The sequence below is a fragment of the Felis catus genome, chromosome E2 (assembly GCF_018350175.1).
Source record: "Felis catus isolate Fca126 chromosome E2, F.catus_Fca126_mat1.0, whole genome shotgun sequence".
Lineage (NCBI taxonomy): Eukaryota > Metazoa > Chordata > Mammalia > Carnivora > Felidae > Felis > Felis catus.
Window position 1 is genome coordinate 21,362,596 of NC_058382.1, and position 20,132 is coordinate 21,382,727.

The window sequence follows — 20,132 nt, forward strand, 5'->3', positions numbered from 1 at the left end:
CATTTCCATCACCCCAGAAGTGCCACACCCACACTGCCCACACCCAGCCGCTCTCTCCCAATGGGACACTACACATCAGTTTTGCCCGAGTTTGAGCATTGTGTAAGTAGATCCAAAGAGTATACAGTCGTTCGTGTGCACGGTGTCTTTGCCTTGATCTTACGTCTGTAAGATTCTTCCGGGTGTTTTGGAGAAGAGTTGGTTCGTCCTTGCCGCTGTAGACGGGTCTGTTGTATGGATAGGCCACGATACGGGTGTTCGTTTGCTGGCGATGGGCAGTTGGGCCGTTTGGAGTTTCTTTGCTGCTGCAAGTGATGTGCCAAAGAATAGTAGGGTCCCGGTCTTCTGGATCTGCATTTCTGCTGGGTGGGAACCTGTGAAGAGAACCGCTGTGTCACAGAACAGGTGCATTTGTAGCCTTAGCAGGTATTGATTTGACGTACTGGGATTTCCCTCTTATTCTTGTGAACCGCTGCATATTGTTTCATGGCATAGATGTCCCACTTTTTTCATATGATACAGAATGTGACTGAGCACATCTTGCAACATAGAGGGTTATTTTTTTTTTTTTCACATATGTGACTATTTCTGTAGTCTAGGTTCCCAGCTGGGTCAAAGAATATACGTATTTTCAAATTTGATATATGCTGCTAGATTACCCTCCATAAAATGATTATGAAATACACTAAGCCGTTAGAGTGTTAAGTTTCTTTTTTTTTACCCCCTCTTCTCTCTCTTTGAAGGATGGTGAGGTGATGAGCGTCCTTGAATCCAGTACAAGAAACACCTAAGTCAGATTATACGAATGTCAGCATAAATTAGTGAGACAGGATGTTTAAAGGGAAACATGTAATGTAATGCCAACCAGCCAATAGGCACTGTTTATATACTGGTTTAGGAAAACCCATTTTAATAAATAGAAATGAAGTTGAAGTCAACGAGTATTTATATACGTCAGTCAAAATTATAAGTCATTTGATATCTGATTTCTTCAAACTGTCTGGGAAGATGGCATCCCTATCCTGGATGTGACCTATCCGTGTAAATGGTGGTCACATGTGTATTAGTGAACGTTGGTGTGTGTTAGAAAGGTGCTGGCTGAGTGCTGGCTGAGTACTGGGTGAATGCTGTCTGAGTGCTGGGTGTGTGCCGGGTAAGTACTGGTGGAGTGCTGACTGAGTGCTGCTGAATGCTGGGTGAGTACTGGTTGAGTGTTGGGTGAGTGCTGGCTGAGTGCTGCGTGAGTACGGGTTGGGTGCTGTCTAAGTGCTGCTGAGTGCTGGGTCAGTACTGGTTGAATGTTGGCTGAGTGTTGGGTGAGTGCTGTCTGAGTTCTAGATGAGTGCTGACTGAACGTTGGCTGAGTGTTGGGTGAGTGCTATCTGAGTTCTAGATGAGTGCTGGCTCAATGCTGACTGAGTGCTGGCTGAGTGCTGGCTGGGTGCTGAGTTGTTCCCTGGCATTCCTACAGGCCGCAGGAGGGTCTCGTGATGCAGGTGACCACCATGCTGGTTCCCTACCATGCAGGGAGGGAAGGGCTGAGCTCCTCTGTGGTCACTGGGAGCATTCTCCTCTCACTTTTCCCTGTGGTCATAAAATAAGCACACCCTTGTCAAGAACTCCTGAGAAACCCCGTGGCCTTGACTCTCTGCTTAGTGTGTCTGCCCTGTGAAATGGCAGTGAGTGACATAAAGGGTCAGAAGGATCTCGGGCTGCTCTGCCCTGCGTCTGGGAGTGTGAAGGGAGCTGGTGCGGACTCCTGCCTGAGGGGACCCTTCGTGTTTAGAGGTTCTTAGACTAAGCAGATCTTACCTAAGGATGTGAATTTGACCAGGAGTTTCTTTTTATGTATTTACGTTTTAAGTTTATTGATTTTGAGAGAGAGAGAGCGAGCAGGGGAGCAGGCGAGGGGCAGAGAGAGAATCTTAAGCAGGCTCCACGGTCAGCACAGAGCCTCCCACGACCCTGGGATCATGACCTGAGCCCAAATCAAGAATCAGACGCTTAACTGACTGAGCCATCCAGGCACCCCTCGACCAGGAGTTTCTAAGGGTGTTGACCCTCCAGGCTGTGTGAAGGGCACATAGGTTAGGAATGCCGGATCCCTGCCTCGGTAGGTTGTACATAGAGAGATGGTCTGTGCCCATGGTTAGCTGTTGTAAAAACTAGAGATAAACACCAGAAAAGACGTATAAACAATTATGCCAATAATCATTCCTTATATTTCTCTAGAAGTTAGAGTTTAGAGAGGACTTTTCCATTCATGGTGTCGTCACTGCGGGACAGGTGAGAAGGGGCTTCCTGGGGGAAGTGGAATGGGCAGGGCCTTGGAGAGCCAGGGAGAGGGTATGAAAAAATGGAGCATGTTACACAAAGTAGAAAAAATGTGTAAACCAAGGAAGGCCAAAAGAGCATTATCAGGGAAGGGTGGCTTGTGTGTCCAAGGACAGGTGAGCCGTGGAAGGTAAACTGGGAAGGTAAAATGAGTTTGGTTATGCTGGGCTTTGAATATGGAAGAAGTGAATGAGGGTATATGATCCTCTAATGCCCTTGTGATCTATGTAACCATCTTGACCACGTAAAAGTAAAACCTGTGACTCTGACTTAATTTATTTTAGCAACTTCTTATTCCTAACCTAAATAACACATCTAGAGTATGGATTTATATCATATACATATTGGATGAAGGGATGAATTTTTGGATGGATGAATGGATGGATGGATGGGTGGATGGATGGGTGGATGGATGGGTGGATGGATGGGTGGATGGATGGATGGATGGATGGATGGATGGATGGATGGGTGGGTGGATGGATGGATGGATGGGTGGATGGGTGGGTGGATGGATGGATGGATGGATGGATGGATGGATGGATGGATAGATGGATGGATAGGTGAGTGGTTGGATGGGTGGATGGATGGATGGATGGATGGATGGATGGATGGATGGATGGGTCGGTGGATGGGCTGATCGGTGGGTGGGTGGGTGGATGTATGTATGATTAGATGGGTGAGTGGATGGGTGGGTGGGTAGATCAGTTGGGTGTGTCAATTGCCTCCTCTTCCATGTAAGTCTTCATTCTCCTTTCATGGAAGCCATTCACTTAACTGCCCACTAAAATCATTCTTTTGGTGCCATGAGGGCCAATGAGGCCCAACAAGAATTTGAGTTGTACGTGTATAACCCACTTTGAAGAGGCCCATCGTAAGGACTACCCCAAAATTTCCTTAACCCATTGCCCTATTCTCAACTATGGTTCTCCCAGGTTTTGAAATGATTGAGTGTGCAGACAGGCAAGAGTTCTCCTTGGTTTAGTAGCTGCCTCATTGGGAACCACAAACTATCCCGTGAAGATCACTCTGTCCAGCTTCCAGAAGATCCCATGCTCCAGAGGTGAAGGTGTGTAAGGCATGATTCTTCTTAGCCGTTAGCAAACTTGACCCTTGCTCACGTGTGCAACGTGAGAAGTCTGAGCACATCCCTTGCCCCTAATAAATCACCCATGCCCTATTTGCTGCTATCTGAAATTCCACCAAGGTGAGAGGATTTTTCTTTGGATGAAATGTGCTTGAAGCCGAGGACAGAGGAAACTCAGAGAGTCCCCAAACTGAGTATTCATTTACTTTCTATTGTCTGAGGATTTGTCGGGAGCAATTGCTTTCAGTGGGACCGTGCCTTGGATACATTGATTTTTCTTTGCGGTGGGATAGGTGCTCAGACTGTAGCAGAGCGTGTCCCCAGAAGCAATGGGGTGAGTGTGATCTTAGAGCTGAGGGAGCTCGCTTCCCTTGCTGACCGTGGGGAAACTCCCAAGCTCCCAGCCTCCTCCTTGACTGAGCAATCTCTCCCGCAAGGGAAGGTCTCAGGGAGGGGAGGGAGGTTGTCCAGAAGGGCTGCCGAGATGGCCGAATGAGGCTCTTTGGTTGCAACAAGAATCCAAAGAGAGGAGCCCTCAGAAGTGCGTTTCTGACCCTGGGGTGGGAGCTCCATGTTTGGCTTCTGGAAGTTTCTCTGCCACATCTAGAGGAACAGGCCTTGGTCTGGGAGCTGAGTCTTCAGAACAGGCTGGGGTTTCCAGCAGCTGGGAGGTGTCCCCTGGACCTTGCTGCTGTTGGCCTCCTAAGGAATCAGCAGCAGCCTGTTGTGGCCTGAACAACTGCTGGAGGGTGACATGGCCTGATTCACGCTGACTTTAGGCACCAATCAGCTAATGCCATGCTTTCCTTGGCGTGAAAGCATAGCAGCTTTATTAGCACAGCGATACGCAACCGAACAAGCGTTCGTCTTGCACATTACATCAAATTAACTTGTACAAAATTAATATTCCTGACCTTGCTAGGGGGCAGAGCAATCAATCTAGGAGAGGTTGTCATCCCAATGTGGCCGGCCTTCTGGAGAAGTCCTGACCACCGTGGCTTCAGCCACCATTTCCTTCCCCCAGAGCCAAGCCATGCCCTCCTAGTTCCTCTGGCCCAGCTTTGGCCCTTTGGGGAATTATCCTGGTTCCTGGGAAGCCCCAGTGCCCAGTAGGGATGCCTGGGAGGCCCCTCGTCTCCTTGGGGCCATCCAAGAATGCCATCTCTCTTTATCCTGAGAGCCCGTGACCTCCATCGCTCCAGATGGCTTGGGTGACACTAGGTGCCCAGATGGATGGATGGAGACAACTCCGTGCCGGATTGTGTCATCCTGGGTACCAAGCCATGCGCACTCCTTCCCTGGAATCAAGTTTCTCCCTCTGTTGTCTAGTGAGTGTCTTAACAGGCCCACAGCTCAATCTAATCACCTTGGTATTCCCCGAGCGCATTTGGCCAAGCTCCCCCCGACTCCGTCACTCGCTTCCTTCTGCCATCTCCTCTCCTCTGGGCACAGCAAGCAAATCCCACATCAGTGCTGTTCCTCCAAACCCCCTCCCAGCCAGCGTCCAGGAGGACGCGCTCCATTCCGAGATTTCCCTTCTCGGGGCCCTTGCGTATCAGGGTGCTGGGAGCTGTCACCTACAGGGTGACAGTGCTCTGTCATGGGCAGCCAGACCCGAGCACCCTGCCTGTACCCCCACCTGTCACCCTCTGGGGCTCCTGGCAGCCCATTTTGCAGGGTCTCAGGACATCTGGGCGTAACTCTGGGTCCCAAATCGAGTTGCACCGGACAGGGCAGATGCCACAGATGCGGCAGTGCTCACAGAAGAGAGACCTGCGTAAAAATAACCCCGAGGGCCCAGTGTATGGGCCCTTTATGTGATTCCTTTGAAGAGCAGAAATGCTTGCGTGAAATGGGTCAGTCTGCCTGGATTTTCTAGGTGTGTTTAGAACAAAGCAAGATTGAGGTGGGGTTCTCAGGGATGTTGAGCTCTCTCCCCCATAAAGAAGAAAGCGACTCAAGGCAGAAACTGACCTGATGTGGGGCTGGGCTCGGCCTAGAGAAGGTGGCTGCAGGCACACTGGCCAGAGGGGCCTCGGCGCCCGAGGTGGCCGTCCCTGTGGGCGCTGAGTGAAAGGGACCTGGCTCTAACCATCACCCCACGGGTTAGAGAGCCTGGGAGTCTCGCAGGTGGACAGGCATGGAAATGTGGGGTGAGCCAGGCTTGGTGAAGACGCTGCCTGCTTCCTTCCCAGATGTCTTAAGAATGGCCCATGCCTGCGGGGGTGGGGGGGTGCGGGGGCGCCGCTCTTCCTTCCTCCGCCTACTTCCCCTACTTCCCTTGCCCGTCATTTCTCCCCCTGCTTCTTCTCCTTCCTCTTTGGCTTTCTGCCTTCTCCACGGCCCACAAGGTGGCCAGAGAGCGGGGGAGCACAGCCGGTGCCGCGTGGGGACTCTTGCCCAGCAGGCTTTGCAGGTTCCCCACAACCCCCTTTCTGGAAGGCAGCATGCAGATCTGGGGACCTGGGAGCGGGAGTCAGCCCGGAGCCTGGACCTGAGCCCCCCAGCCCTCAGTGCGGGTCCCTGGGTTTGTGCAGGTCCCTGGAGCCCTACCTCTATTTGCGGAGTCCTTTTCCCTGGGAAAAGCCCTTGTGCCCTCGCTCCTCATGAAGTCCTTGCTTTTTCACAAACACCTGGGAGGTAGGCGTGGCGGGAACTTCTCCCCTCCTTCTCCCACGCCTGGGAAGAACTTGGAGCTCAGAGACCTGAAGCCAGTGTCATGGTCACAGGAACAGCGCGTGGCAGAGCTGGGTCTCGTCGTCTGTGACATCACTCATTGTAACATGAAAAATCGCAGCGCAGGAACACCGACGAAACTGGCAGGCCTCTCCCAAGTTCAGGCCAGCGCCCTCACTGACGGTTCTCCCCTTGGGGCCGTGGCGGGGGGGGGGGGTGGTGATGGGGGTGGGGTTCGCAGCTATCCCCTGTCCTTGCCAGGAATCTGCTTTGTCATGGGCCCAGGTGTGGCGAGCGGGGGGTTTCAGAGGTGGCCAAGACGCCCCGTTGGTGATCCTGTGGGAACGCTGAGGTTAATGCAGGCTCCAGGGCCTAATACTCCTGGGGTTTCCAGACCCAGCAGGACAGCAGGTATCCTCTGCCCAGGACGGCCTACATCAGCCCTCCCCTGTTCTGCTCACCAGAGTCACCTGAGCCGTTAACTTCTTGGGTCGCCCTCTAGGCTGGTTAAATTGTTCTCTACAAACAAAACCAAAACCAAAAACCTGCTTTGGAAATCTGAGTGCTCAGGGAGGCCTGAGTCTCCAGCCTTGGGCACTGACCCGGGGCAGCCCCCGGGGCCCTGTCCCCTCAGCCAGGACTCCCAGCTCAGGCCCTCTCTGTACTCACCGCCCTCCATCCTGGCCCCTGGAGTCATCTCACCTGTCTGTCTCTCCTCCAACGTCCATCACCGCCCACCTCTCACTCCCTCTGTGGCCTCTGTTTTTTCTTCCTCTCTCTGTCTCCAGTTTTCTGTCTCTCTCTCTCTCTTTGTCTCTCCCTATATCTGTCTGTATCTCTGTCTCTCCCTGTCTGTCTCCCCCAAACCCTGATCCTTGTGCATTCTCCTCTCCTTCTCCCATTTTTCTCCTCTTTTTCTCCCCTCTCTGCTCCTCCCCTGCTCCCTCGCCCAGCACAGGACTTGGGACTTGAACAGGGGTCTGTCCTCTTGCCTGCCAGTTCCCCTCTCTCCATCCCAGTCCTGGGATATTCCTCTGGGCTACCCTTACATGGGGGAAGGGGAAAGGGAATCTGGGAAGGCTGTAGTGGGCAAAACCCCTTCCCAGGGGGTCTTGGGAATTGGAAAACGGAGCACTTACTAAAACAGAGCACTTGACTTCTGAACTTTCACTGCAGTCCAGGAAATGAGACAATCCAAAGGAGGGTTTACTCTGATGTTGCCTCTGGGAGCAGGGCACAGCCAGGCCTTTCTCCCTTCTTTCCACCCCCCACTGCCGGCACCCCCTGCTCCCCTGCTGTGCCCACAGCCCCTGGGGCTGGAGAGCTCCCCCTACCCCTCCAACAGGGACACTTCAACGCCTTCTCCTCTCCCTTCTGGGAGAGATTCACAACAATGTGATGAAGGTAATTCCCACTTGCCTGGAAATGGATTCCATTATGCCCCAGCTTACTGTTTTATGTTTATATCAAACGTATTAATTTCTTTTTACCTAGTGGTTGAGTTTAGTTAACGACGATAATAAATACTCGTGAGGGAGCGGCTGCCTCCTGAGGGCTGGCTTTGCACTCCTCGGACAGGACGGGTCCATCGTCCCGGTGGCCGAGTCTCAGGAGGCGGGAGCGCTCGGACCCCCTGGAAGGGCAGGCATGGAACCCCACAAGTCAGGGAAGGCCATGACGTAGCAGCCTGCTCCACACTCCTGTGTGATTCCCCCCAGAACGGAGTCAAATCGCCTTTACCCCTGCGCTGACTCCTGTGAAGTCACAGCCTTGGGAGAGTCCCATCTAACTTGTCAGAGCTCCAGCTTCCTCCAGCTCAGAAAGGAAATCATTGAATCAGCCTTCCAGGCTAGAGAGGGTCAAATGCAATGAATAGGAAAATGGTTCATAAACATACACGTGTTAGGTACGGCCATTTTTCTTTCTTTCTTTTTTTTTTTTTTTATCCTTGACGTTCCAGGGGCATCAGGCTGGGGAAGTTTGCAGGGAACTCTTGTAATTTTGAGAGCTTTTGTCTCACACAAGCATGTGTCTCTACCCAAGAGCCCCCTTCGTTCTGCATGAACGAGGTTCTTCAGTTCATTCGCCTGTCCGAAAACATGCCCTTGGCCTTGAGCTCTGGAGCAATGGATTGTCCTGCCGCTGCTTGAAGCGCTTTCTTTTCCGTGGAGGGGAGAGAGAGTAGGGGGTGGACGTGGGGAGGCAGTCGCAGCGGATCTGGAAGGGCTCCCCTCGTGGAGAGAAACTTTCTCCACTGAGCCGTTTGGGGGAAAAATGAAACGCAGCCCCCCGGCCCGCCCCTCACTCGCTTGCTGGCCTCCACTCCCGCCTGTGTCTTTGCGTCGTTGCAACTGTTGATTTGGTTTGGATGAGAGCCCCCCACCCCCACTCGGGGGTTCAGCTGCCTCCTGTACTGGAGCCCACAGCAAAGGCTTCAGTGTCATCTGTCCGAGACAGAAGAACGATGCTGGTAGCGTGTTCTTGGGGAGGGGTACTCACGTGTGGGAGCCGCCTGGGTGCCTCCGGGGCTAGGAGACACCATCTGCCCTGTTCCCTCCTCTCTTCCTCAGGGGTGGGGGCCGTCATCCTGTCCATCCCAGAGGCCCTTCCCCATGAAGTAGCCCCACTCAGAGAGAACTGATCCAGGAGGGACTTTGGATCAGACCCCAGGACATCTGCTTTGCTCTGGGACTGGCCAGAGTCTGGATCCACGTGGATGTTTTTGGGCAACTAGCAAGAGGCTTAAAGAAGTCATCTGTGGTGTTCGTTCACTCGTTCATTCATTCATTCATTCATTCATTCATCCATCCATCCCATGGACATATGTTGAGACAATAGGGTTGCAGCAGATACTGGGGGACAGAGCGGGGGCGGGGATGGGTGGGCGCTGGCCACGCGAAGCTGACGGTCCCTCAGAGCATCGTGGAACGTCCGCTGTAAGCAAGTGATCGTGTGCTGTGTCTTGTCACAAGAGGGGAGAGGGTGCTAAGGGGACAAAACTTGGGGCCGGAGAAGCCCCACCTTTGGCCTGGGGAGGGGGGGCACCGGCTCACCTTCTCCTTGTTTGCATCTGCCTTGGGGTTTCCAGGAGAGCGGTCAGCAGTGGAAAGTGAAGCGGGAGAGACGTCAGCGCATGCTAGAAGCTGATGGGCTGGAGAGGAAGTGACACCAAGACCAGGGGAGGACTTCAGGGTTGCTTTGAGGAATTTGAGCTTTCTTCCAAGCCAGATGGGAAGTCACCGAGGGTGTAGCAGCATTGGGGTGGGGGGGTTGACCTGACTAGCTTGCTGATCACTAAGCATGTGGGGATGAGGTCGCTTCTTCACGGAGGATAGATGGGAGGGGCGGGAGCAGGGGCTCACTGAGGAGACGGGGGGGTGCTGGTGGCTGCCCAGGCTGGTGTTGGAGGGGACGAAGGACGGACAGAGCCTGTTACAAAGGCTAGTAACGAGCTTCTTCCTGCTGGACATGACCTCCAATTACTCCCTTCCCAAAGGAGACAGGGAGTAGCTATTGCTCACCTACTATGTGCAAAACCGTGACAATGTGGGGGCTCTTGGGTGGCGCAGTAGGTTGCGTGTCTGACTCTTGATTTCAGCTCAGGTCATGATCCCGGGGTCACGGGATCGAGCCCTGCGTCAGGCTTCGTGCTGAGCCTGGAGCCTGCTTAAGATTCTCTCTCTCTCTCTCTCTCTCTCTCTCTCTCACTCTCTTTCTCTCTCACTCTCTCTCTCTCTCCCTTTGCCCCTGCCCCACTCGCTCTTGTATTCGAGCGCACTCTCTCTCCGTCTCTTTCTCTCCCTCTCCCACTAAATAAATAAATACATACGTAATAAATAAATAAAACCGTGACAATGTAGAACGGGGCCCTTGCCTTGGAGAATTCAGATGAGAGCATACGGAGGGTTAAAAAGCAGCAAGGAATTCAAACAAGGGTTCACAGGAGCCAAGCTTCGTGAGGCTCTGTGTGATTAACTGTCAGGTCCGCGTGGGGGATGGTGTCTGCCCTTGGCTCCCAGGGAGGAGAGGCCCCTGAAGGCCAGCATCATGGTGGGGACGGGGACCAGCTTCTCACCCAGCACCCCCGCCCCAGTTGACTTCCCACTATCCCCTGTGACAGTGACTGGAGACACCCAGTGTCCACTCCCCTCCTTGCCTGACCTGGACATTAACTGTCCCTGTGTCCGGGAGGACTTCCTTCTATCCAGTCAGGGGGATTTTGCTCCTCGGCCCCGAGAAGAAAGGACTAAAGATGCCTTGGCTGGATGCTCATGAGGAGCCCGTGCTTGGAGGAGTGAGCGTGTTTCCACCTCAGTTTACCTTTCGCTCAGACACATTGTAAAATGGGGAAGTAGACACGGGACGACCCCACTGATCCAGTGCCCTGCCTCATACGGACGGGGAAATCGAGGCCTCGCGAAAGAAAGTGCCATACTGTTCTGCGTGCACCCGCCTCGCCTGGCAGGTGTGGGTCTTTGGTATAGATTTGCCCAGTGAATGCACCTTTCCTTCTCCTATAACTCTCCCCGCCCTCACAACGTCTCCAAGTTTCGTGACAATTTAATTTAGCGTGGAGGGAAGAGCCGTCGGGGGTAGGGGAGGAAGAAGTCCTAGGCTCAGCCTAAGGGTCTGATGAGAAAATGGCGGTCTTGGTAGGTGGTGAGGTCCCTGTCACGGTGGTGTGCGAGTGCACTTATCAGGAGCCTCAGAAACCACCACAAGGCCAGGGTCTCCCCAGGACCCAGTGCCCCTCGGCACCCAGGCTTTTTCAGTTTCTTCAGAGCAGGATTCTGTTCCCACCAGGGAGGTTGGCCTTACTTTCCTCAGTCACCAGACTGCTGGCGTTCTGATATGGCGGAATGATTCACGAAGCATATCGAGGTGCGGCGGGGGCCCCTCTGGTCAGATAGGTGCGGGGCCCGTGGGGGTGCTCCGGGCGGCCCGTGCGTGGAGGCTTCCACGGGGGCTCCCGTGCTCAGGCAGCGGACTGGCAGAGCCACTGGGTTTTCTCTTAGCTGGGAGTCTCTGTGCCTCAGGGGGCTCCCGTGTCTGCCATCGGCCCCCACTTCTCCGGGCTGCCCAGTGTCCTCCCATAGCTGCCTCAGGTTAGGGCCACTTCTGGGTTGTTGCCTCTCGCAGACTTAATTCCATGGGAGCCATCATGACAGCAAAGGGCCCAGAGTGGGGGCTCATGTTGCCAACTGCGGCTCAAAGGACCACCTTCAGGAGAGAAGGGGCTCTAGGGTCCATCTCTGTTTCCACAAAGCCGGGCTTTTCCTCACATGTCCGGCGTGGGGACATGGGCCGTGTGGTTTCCTCCTCTCTTCCCTCGTGTCCAAAATGAAACCCCTTTGATGGAAGCATTATGCATCTGGGCACCCGGGGCATCTCTGCAGACAGGGGGCCGTGCCCAGTTAAAGCCCCACCACTCTCTGCTCCGGCTCCTCTCCGAGAGGAGTGCGGACCTGCCCGGATGCTCTGGCCTGCCCCTGCCGTGTGTGCCCTGGCGAGAGCAACCGGGTGACCTGGTTTGCCCAGGTCCGAGAGGCTCCTCGGGGTGCAAGACTTTCAGTGCTAACATCTGGGCCGTTCCGGGCAAACTGTGACTCCTGGTCTCTCTCCATGCCTGGCTGCCTCACATACCCCTGCCCGTACGAATGTGTGTACTGGGAACGCTATTCCCATCACGGTTCCAATGACCTCAGTGTTGGGATGTCACTCTTGTCTCTGCTCAGAATTCTTGGCGCTCAAAGGGAGACTTCGGAATGGAATGACCAGGATGAAAGAGCAAAGGGGGGAAATATCTGTCTTCAGGGGAATCTTAAATGTGAGAGTCATGTTTTTTTGGTTTTTTGGTGTTTTTGGTTTTTCTCCTCCCCCCCGCCAGGTGTCAAATCGATACATCGATAGGAGGCACATCTTTAAAATTCTGGAAGTAAATTCCACAAATGAAGCTTCCTTTTCTTCTATGAGAGTTTGTCTTCAGTTTTGTAGTGTTTGGGTCAAGCTGGACACCCCATGGAGTGGCATTCCGGCCACCTCACACACTCGCCCAGCAGTCTTCTGACGCAAACACACACACACACACACACACACACACACACTATATATATATATATTATATTATAAATAAATATAATTACAAATATATTATATCTAAATTATAAATATATATATTATACATAAATATATATATTATATAAATATATTATATATATATATAATATATATATATGTATAAATCACTTTGTTCCATTAACGCGACTCCTCTCCTGGCTTTTCGTCTCTGGATGTGTCTGTTCTAGAACCCACAGCTGCTCAGCCCTGCCCTCCACCTGCTCGGGAAGTGCACACTGGATTTATATCCCCAGTTACATTGCTTCCAGAAAGACAAGATCCCTGTTGAATGCCCATGAAGCTTATGCTGAGTAAATATTGACAAAGTAGTCTAAAGAGCAAACACTTTGACATTTGTAAGGTCCACTGGAAGGTCTTGTATATATTTATACAGAAGGAATGAGCACCGCATACCAATTTTCCTGAACTTGTTCTGACATAATTCTGCATGGATAGTGTGTGTGCAGGTGGCTGAGAAAACGGCTGAATGTTCACACGGCGGACGGGGCCAGGGCTGGGTCAAGGTCTTCCCTCCCATCGGGAACAAACCAGTGCCTATCCCTTGGTAGGAAAACTTACTATAAGCTTTTATGAGACCTAGTTTTCCAGAAGGAAGAAAGAAAAAAAAAATAATAATCCACAAAACCTTGCTTTTAATTTATTGCAATTGATGTACTTTCTTTTTACTTCGTAAAAATTTTATTGATGTTTTCGTACTTTATATTTATTAAAGATTGAGCCTCAAAAATGTAATGAGTAAAAAATGCTTGCTTAATTTAAATTGTGAATCTGTCTGTTAAGAAATGCATTAGGGGTAGGAGAAGGCATAAGACATATTAATTGACAGACAGGAACTGCTGTCTCTGAGGTTGATACAAGTAATTTATTACTTTAGAAATGAATGCCACCTCCAGAATGTGCTTCATTAATTTCAAATTTAGTTTTAATTTCAAGCTGTTGCCCCTTGAGAAGAATAAGGTGGCAAATTATGTTTGAAGAGCAGATTTTTTTTTTTTTTTTTTTTTTTTTTTGCTCCAAAGAAACACCACGTTTTAACTATTTAATTTTACAAATACATGTGCCCGGCCTCCCTTGCTGCATTTTTCCCGAGAGTCGAGAATTTTCTAGGTAAGGTCAACACTTAACTAATGCTTTTTTTTTTCTTCTTTCTTTCTTTCTTTCTTTCTTTCTTTCTTTCTTTCTTTCCTTCTTTCTCTCCTTCCTTCTCTCCTTCCTTCTCTCCTTCTCCCCGTCTCTCTCCTTTCTTTCCCACCTGTTACCGCCACGGCAGCCTACGTTTCCGATGAGTTAAAGGCTGCCGCCCTGGTAGAAGAGGATATAGACCCCGAGGAGAGCACGGCAGATGGGGAGCCCTCGGCCAAGTACATGTGCCCGGAGAAGGAGCTCAGCAAGAGCTGCCCCAGTTACCAGAACTCCCCGGCGGCTGAGTTTTCCAGCCACGAGATGGACAGCGAGTCCCACATCAGTGAGACCAGTGACCGCATGGCTGACTTTGAAAGCGGCTCCATCAAGAACGAAGAGGAGACCAAGGAGGTGGCGGTCCCCCTGGAAGACACGACCGTGTCGGACAGCCTGGAGCAGATGAAGGCCGTGTACAACAACTTCCTGTCCAACTCCTACTGGTCCAACCTGCACCTCAACCTGCACCCGCCGTCGTCGGAGAAGAACAACGGCGGCGGCAGCAGCAGCAGCAGCAGCAGCAGCAGCAGCAGCAGCTGCGGCAGCGGGAGCTTCGACTGGCACCAGAGCGCCATGGCCAAGACCCTGCAGCAGGTGTCGCAGAGCCGCGTGCTGCCCGAGCCCAGCCTCTTCAGCACCGTGCAGCTGTACCGGCAGAGCAGCAAGCTCTACGGCTCCATCTTCACGGGCGCCAGCAAGTTCCGCTGCAAGGACTGCAGCGCCGCCTACGACACGCTGGTGGAGCTGACCGTGCACATGAACGAGACGGGGCACTACCGCGACGACAACCACGAGACCGACAACAACAACCCCAAGCGCTGGTCCAAGCCCCGCAAGCGCTCCTTGCTGGAGATGGAGGGCAAGGAGGACGCCCAGAAGGTGCTGAAGTGCATGTACTGCGGCCACTCGTTCGAGTCTCTGCAGGACCTGAGCGTCCACATGATCAAAACGAAACACTACCAAAAAGTGCCTCTGAAGGAGCCCGTGACTCCCGTCGCAGCCAAAATCATCCCTGCCGCCCGGAAGAAAGCTTCGCTGGAGCTGGAGCTCCCCAGCTCCCCGGATTCCACGGGCGGGACCCCCAAGGCTGTGATGCCCGACACCAACGACGTGCTTCAGAAGAACTCCAACCCCTACATCACGCCAAATAACCGGTACGGCCACCAGAACGGGGCCAGCTACGCGTGGCACTTTGAAGCCCGGAAGTCCCAGATCCTGAAGTGCATGGAGTGCGGCAGCTCCCACGATACCCTGCAGGAGCTCACCGCCCACATGATGGTCACCGGCCACTTCATCAAGGTCACGAACTCGGCCATGAAGAAGGGCAAGCCCATCATGGAGACGCCCGTCACGCCCACCATCACGACCCTGCTGGACGAGAAGGTGCAGTCCGTGCCCCTGGCCGCCACCACCTTCACGTCCCCCGCCAACACCCCCGCCAGCGTCTCCCCGAAGCTGAACGTGGAGGTCAAGAAGGAGGTCGACAAGGACAAGGCGGTCCCCGACGAGAAGCCCAAGGAAAAGGAGAAGCCCTGCGAAGAGGAGGAGAAATATGACATCTCTTCCAAGTACCACTATTTGACTGAAAACGACCTAGAGGAGAGCCCCAAGGGGGGCCTGGATATCCTGAAATCCCTGGAGAACACCGTGACGTCGGCGATCAACAAGGCGCAGAACGGCACCCCCAGCTGGGGGGGCTACCCCAGCATCCACGCCGCCTACCAGCTCCCCAACATGATGAAGCTGTCCCTGGGCTCGTCGGGGAAGAGCGCGCCCCTGAAACCCATGTTCGGCAACAGCGAGATCGTGTCTCCCACGAAAACCCAGACCCTGGTCTCTCCCCCCAGCAGCCAGACCTCGCCCATGCCCAAGACGAACTTCCACGCCATGGAGGAGCTGGTGAAGAAAGTCACCGAGAAGGTTGCCAAAGCGGAGGAGAAGACGAAGGAGCCGGAGGGCAAGCTGTCTCCGCCCAAGCGGGCCACCCCGTCCCCGTGCAGCAGCGAAATCAGCGAGCCCATCAAGATGGAGGCGTCCAGCAGCGACGGGGGCTTCAAAAGCCAGGAGGGCAGCCCCAGCCCCCAGCGGGACGGCTGCAAGGAGGGGAGCCCCCCGGCAGAGCCGGTGGAGAACGGCAAGGAGCTGGTGAAACCCATGAGCAGCGGCCTGAGCAGCAGCACGGCCATCATCACCGACCACCCGCCCGAACAGCCTTTCGTGAACCCGCTGAGTGCCCTCCAGTCGGTCATGAACATCCACCTGGGCAAGGCTGCCAAGCCCTCCCTGCCCGCCCTTGACCCCATGAGCATGCTTTTCAAGATGAGCAACAGCCTGGCTGAGAAGGCGGCCGTGGCCACGCCGCCGCCCCTGCAGTCCAAGAAGGCGGACCACCTCGACCGCTATTTCTACCACGTCAACAACGACCAGCCCATAGACTTGACAAAAGGGAAGAGTGACAAGGGCTGCTCTTTGGGTTCAGTGCTTTTGTCACCCACGTCCACATCCCCGGCAACCTCCTCATCCACGGTGACAACGGCAAAGACATCTGCCGTCGTATCATTCATGTCAAACTCGCCGCTCCGCGAGAATGCCTTGTCAGATATATCCGATATGCTGAAGAACTTGACAGAGAGCCACACGTCAAAGTCCTCCACTCCTTCCAGCATCTCCGAGAAGTCTGACATTGACGGGGCCACTCTGGAGGAGGCCGAGGAGGCGACGCCCGCGCAGAAGAGGAAGGGCCGCCAGTCAAACTGGAACCCCCAGCACCTGCTCATCCTCCAGGCCCAGTTTGCCGCCAGCCTCCGGCAGACCTCCGAGGGGAAGTACATCATGTCCGACCTGAGCCCCCAGGAACGCATGCACATCTCGAGGTTCACCGGGCTCTCCATGACCACCATCAGCCACTGGCTGGCCAACGTGAAATACCAGCTTCGAAGGACAGGTGGAACAAAGTTCCTCAAAAACTTGGACACCGGCCACCCCGTGTTCTTTTGTAATGACTGCGCGTCACAAATCAGGACTCCCTCCACGTACATCAGTCACCTGGAGTCACACCTGGGCTTCCGGCTCCGGGACTTGTCCAAACTGTCCACCGAACAGATTAACAATCAAATAGCACAAACCAAGTCGCCCTCAGAAAAACTGGCGACGTCCTCCCCGGAGGAGGACCTGGGGACCTCCTACCAGTGCAAACTTTGCAATCGGACCTTTGCGAGCAAGCATGCGGTTAAACTTCACCTTAGCAAAACACACGGGAAATCCCCAGAAGACCACCTTCTGTACGTCTCTGAGTTAGAGAAGCAGTAGCGTTTGCTTTTGATTAAAACGACTGTAATTTGCTTTGAGGGAAACTGTTGCAGGCACCTTAAGGCCCCTCTGTCTTGTTCTTGGCACATGCTCTTATTTTAAGTGCAAAGAAATCACTCTGGGCAGGACTGTTTTGTATAACTGTACAGTGTTTAATAGAGGTGCATAATCAGCTGTTGTTACTGGTAAAATATGAAGGTTAAAACGCAGTGGCAAGTGTTTGGAACTTTGTGTAAATGGGATTGAGTTGTGAGCATCCCCCCGATGCTTCAAGCTGCATGCATTAACAGACAGTTTAATTAAGCATTTATAACGAAATCGGGCACACTTTTTCCACGCGGCTCGAGTGTGCTGGCATTCCTCACCCTTTCATCTTTAGCCCTCTGAGTACTTTGAAGCACTTTTGCATTAATTTGGTTAAAAAAAGAAAAGAAAATAATAATAATGTATGAAGCTCTGTTTTTTAAACTCCTTACCAGCTTAGTTATAATGAATAATATAAACCTCCATTTATGCAGGTCTGCAGGGGTATAACACGCCTTGAAATTTAAAAGAATATTATTTTCACATTGAAACATAGATGTATATATTGTATAGATTTCAGACTCTCTTATGAAAAAATGTGATTGTGGTTAAAAATGACCTTTTTTCCTGCATTTATAGGAACAGTGTTTTATGTACCTGCTATGCTCTGGGCATAAGCCGTGCCTATGTATAGTGTATATTTCTTTTCCTTTTTTTTTTTTTTTAAGGTCTATGGTTTTGTTTTTTTTTTTTTTACATGCAAACATTGTAAATTATACAGAAGATACCACAGATAGCATTTATAAAGTATACAGAAACATTATCTGAAAGCAAAGTATGATTGTTTGTTTTCCTATACAGTACATCTATATTGATAGAGGTTCATGTTTAAATTATACATATTTATTAGCATCATGTTATCATTTGTTTTGAGCAGTCTGAATAAACGAGGCCAGGAAATACGTCCATGGCAGGCATCATAAATATTTTGCACATGATTTTTAAAGGTATTTATTAGAAATCAAAGAACGCTCAAAATAAACTCAGTGCTCAAAGGGTTAAGTCTATTTGAAAAGGAGAAAAAAAAAAGAAGAAGAAGAACTTGTACTGTATTTCCTAAGCATTGATAAAGCCTTTAAAATGTTTGTACTGTAATACTTTGCTTAAAAGTCATGAGGCATTCCGTGATACAACCTCTTTCACTTACTTGCCAGCCCTCTTGGTTGCTATTTCATGTTGTAGGATGCCTTTTTATTTCGATTGGTAACTTTCTGTTTTGTTCTTCCTAATTATTCTCCCAAGATCCCACACTGCAGCTTTATCTTTAGGCTTATGAAAGGTAACCCGTGGTTACCGGCTCTCCAAGTGATTCTGTTCTCCATTTTTGGCAGTTAATTTGCAGAAGTAACTGACAGCTGACACCATATGAGAACCTATGTATAAAATATTGGCATGTAAACAGCACAGACACTGTAACACACTCTGTGCCCTGTTTTGTTGTTGACAATGAACCACCATTATGTGACTCTTCCTATAACCCTTTTTTCTACGGCAGCATTAAAATTGTCTTTTTGCTATAATTTTGTGTTGCGTTCACAATTATGTCTGAAATGTGCTACGACTAACGAGCACATTAAAATTAAATTGTATGCGATCTGTTTATGACTGAGTTGGTTGCTGTGTCTGCCAGGTGCTGGCAGTCGGAAGCTGCCCGTAAATCACGGGAGTTTTAGTGAACTTTGGCGTTTGGAGAGCAGGGAGCCCTCTCTCAGAGGCTGCGTGGACAGAATTCTCCCCGAGAATAAAATGTTAAAGAAAGGAAGACATTTCACATGAGGTTAGCTTCTCTCTGCGAAAGCGATCCGCCAACAGAGCGGTGGAGGGGCTCCAGGTCGACACCTGGTGGTCCGCGTGGGGGCCGGGGGGGTTTGGTCTCCCCTCTGGACAGTGAGGAGTCAGGGCCCCGAGCCCTGCAGGAGGCAGGTGGGGGAAGGAAGGTCTTTGCAAGACTCAGCGCGGGGCGGTTCCTTCCTGTTGATTCGGGATTTTCGAGTCGCAGCCACAGATAAGGAGGTGTGCAGGGTGGCGGCGGGGAGGGGGGGGGCGACCGAACCCGTACACGGGAGGAGTGGGGAGAGCATTTATATGATAATCACCAGCTTTTATTAGCCCTGGCAAATCATGCCAACAAAACGCTGGGAACATCATGTAAAATTGTAAAATACCTTTATTACTACATTCAAACTACTCTTGTAGTTATGCAGAATCGGAGCTCCTAACCTAGAATTATACAAATGAGAGATGTGTTACATCCATGTAATGCATAAAACACCTCAACTTAAAAGAAATACTCTTTTATTAAAAATTTAAATGAAACCCTTTCAGAGATGTTCGGCAACACGCCTCCGTCTTTTTCCTGTTCATCCCCACCCCTTTTGTCAAGAGGAGTCCAAAATTTCTGTCTGATCTACTTTCTCTCGGCAGCCCATGTCTCTCCGGGTTTTTAGAGAGAACCTCACTGGAGTTGCAGACGGGTTTTTGGCAAATAGGGAGTGTCTTTCTGGCTGTGCTCGCCACACAATTGGGCTGTGCCTGCGGGCGGGGCACAGAGGGCTTTCTCTTCTGGGTGGCGGGCCCGGCTCCCTCCCCACCTCCTCCTTGGCCTGCCCTCATCCCTCCTGGAGTAGTTGTGCGCCCCGTGGGCCTTTACCTGGGAGGCCTGTGGGGCACAATGCCCGTCTCTGGGGGCCCCCCGCCCACCCCCCCCCCCGAACCTGGCTCAGGGGACAGCACCCTCCCTCCCGTGCCTTCCACATCTTCACATCCTGGAGCCCAGATTTCCACTCTTGAATTTTTCACAGGTTAAATATAGCATCGGTTTATTAGAATCCAAAGTCCTGCGTCTAACAGATTACACTGACAACACTTCCATCACCACCAGGGTCCATGTGGCTTGAAGGGAGATGGGGTTTGTGCAAGTGAGGGTGCCCCCTCCCCCCCGCCCCCTACCTTAACAGTTTGGGAGAAGAACCTGACATTCTGCCCATCTTCTCTCCACCCCACCGTGGGATTATCTTCAGGACTTTTCACTTTGGGCGTGGGAGTGAGGGTTTAGAGCCAAGGTGGGTACCAGGTGATATCACCCATTTGGCACCTGGGGCTCAGAGGCAGGAAAGGGGCGCTCATAGGAGCGGGGCCCAGAAATTAATGTTACCATCGGAGGAAATGCAGTTAACTGGGGAGTTCAGGGCTCTACTCAGGATTGCGATTGGCAAAGTGACTGTTCACACCCCCCCCCCCCCGCCCACCCCGAGCCACGCATCCTGGGACGGGGTGGGGGTGGGAGCTGGCTAGGGCCAGTGTTAGTCTCCGATGGCCTCGGAAAGGC

At 52.1% G+C, this 20,132-nt stretch overlaps 1 protein-coding gene across 1 annotated transcript in view; it reads left to right on the forward strand.

Annotated features, from left to right (window-relative positions):
* Positions 1-18,324, forward strand: part of TSHZ3 (teashirt zinc finger homeobox 3) — a 69,043-nt gene extending 50,719 nt beyond the window's left edge. Inside the window, exon 2 of the mRNA XM_023245049.2 lies at positions 13,503-18,324. Within this exon, the coding sequence (XP_023100817.2) occupies positions 13,503-16,720 (3,218 nt within the window). The 3' untranslated portion in view covers positions 16,721-18,324. The remainder of the gene's footprint in view (positions 1-13,502) is intronic.
* Positions 18,325-20,132: the final 1,808 nt, after the last annotated feature.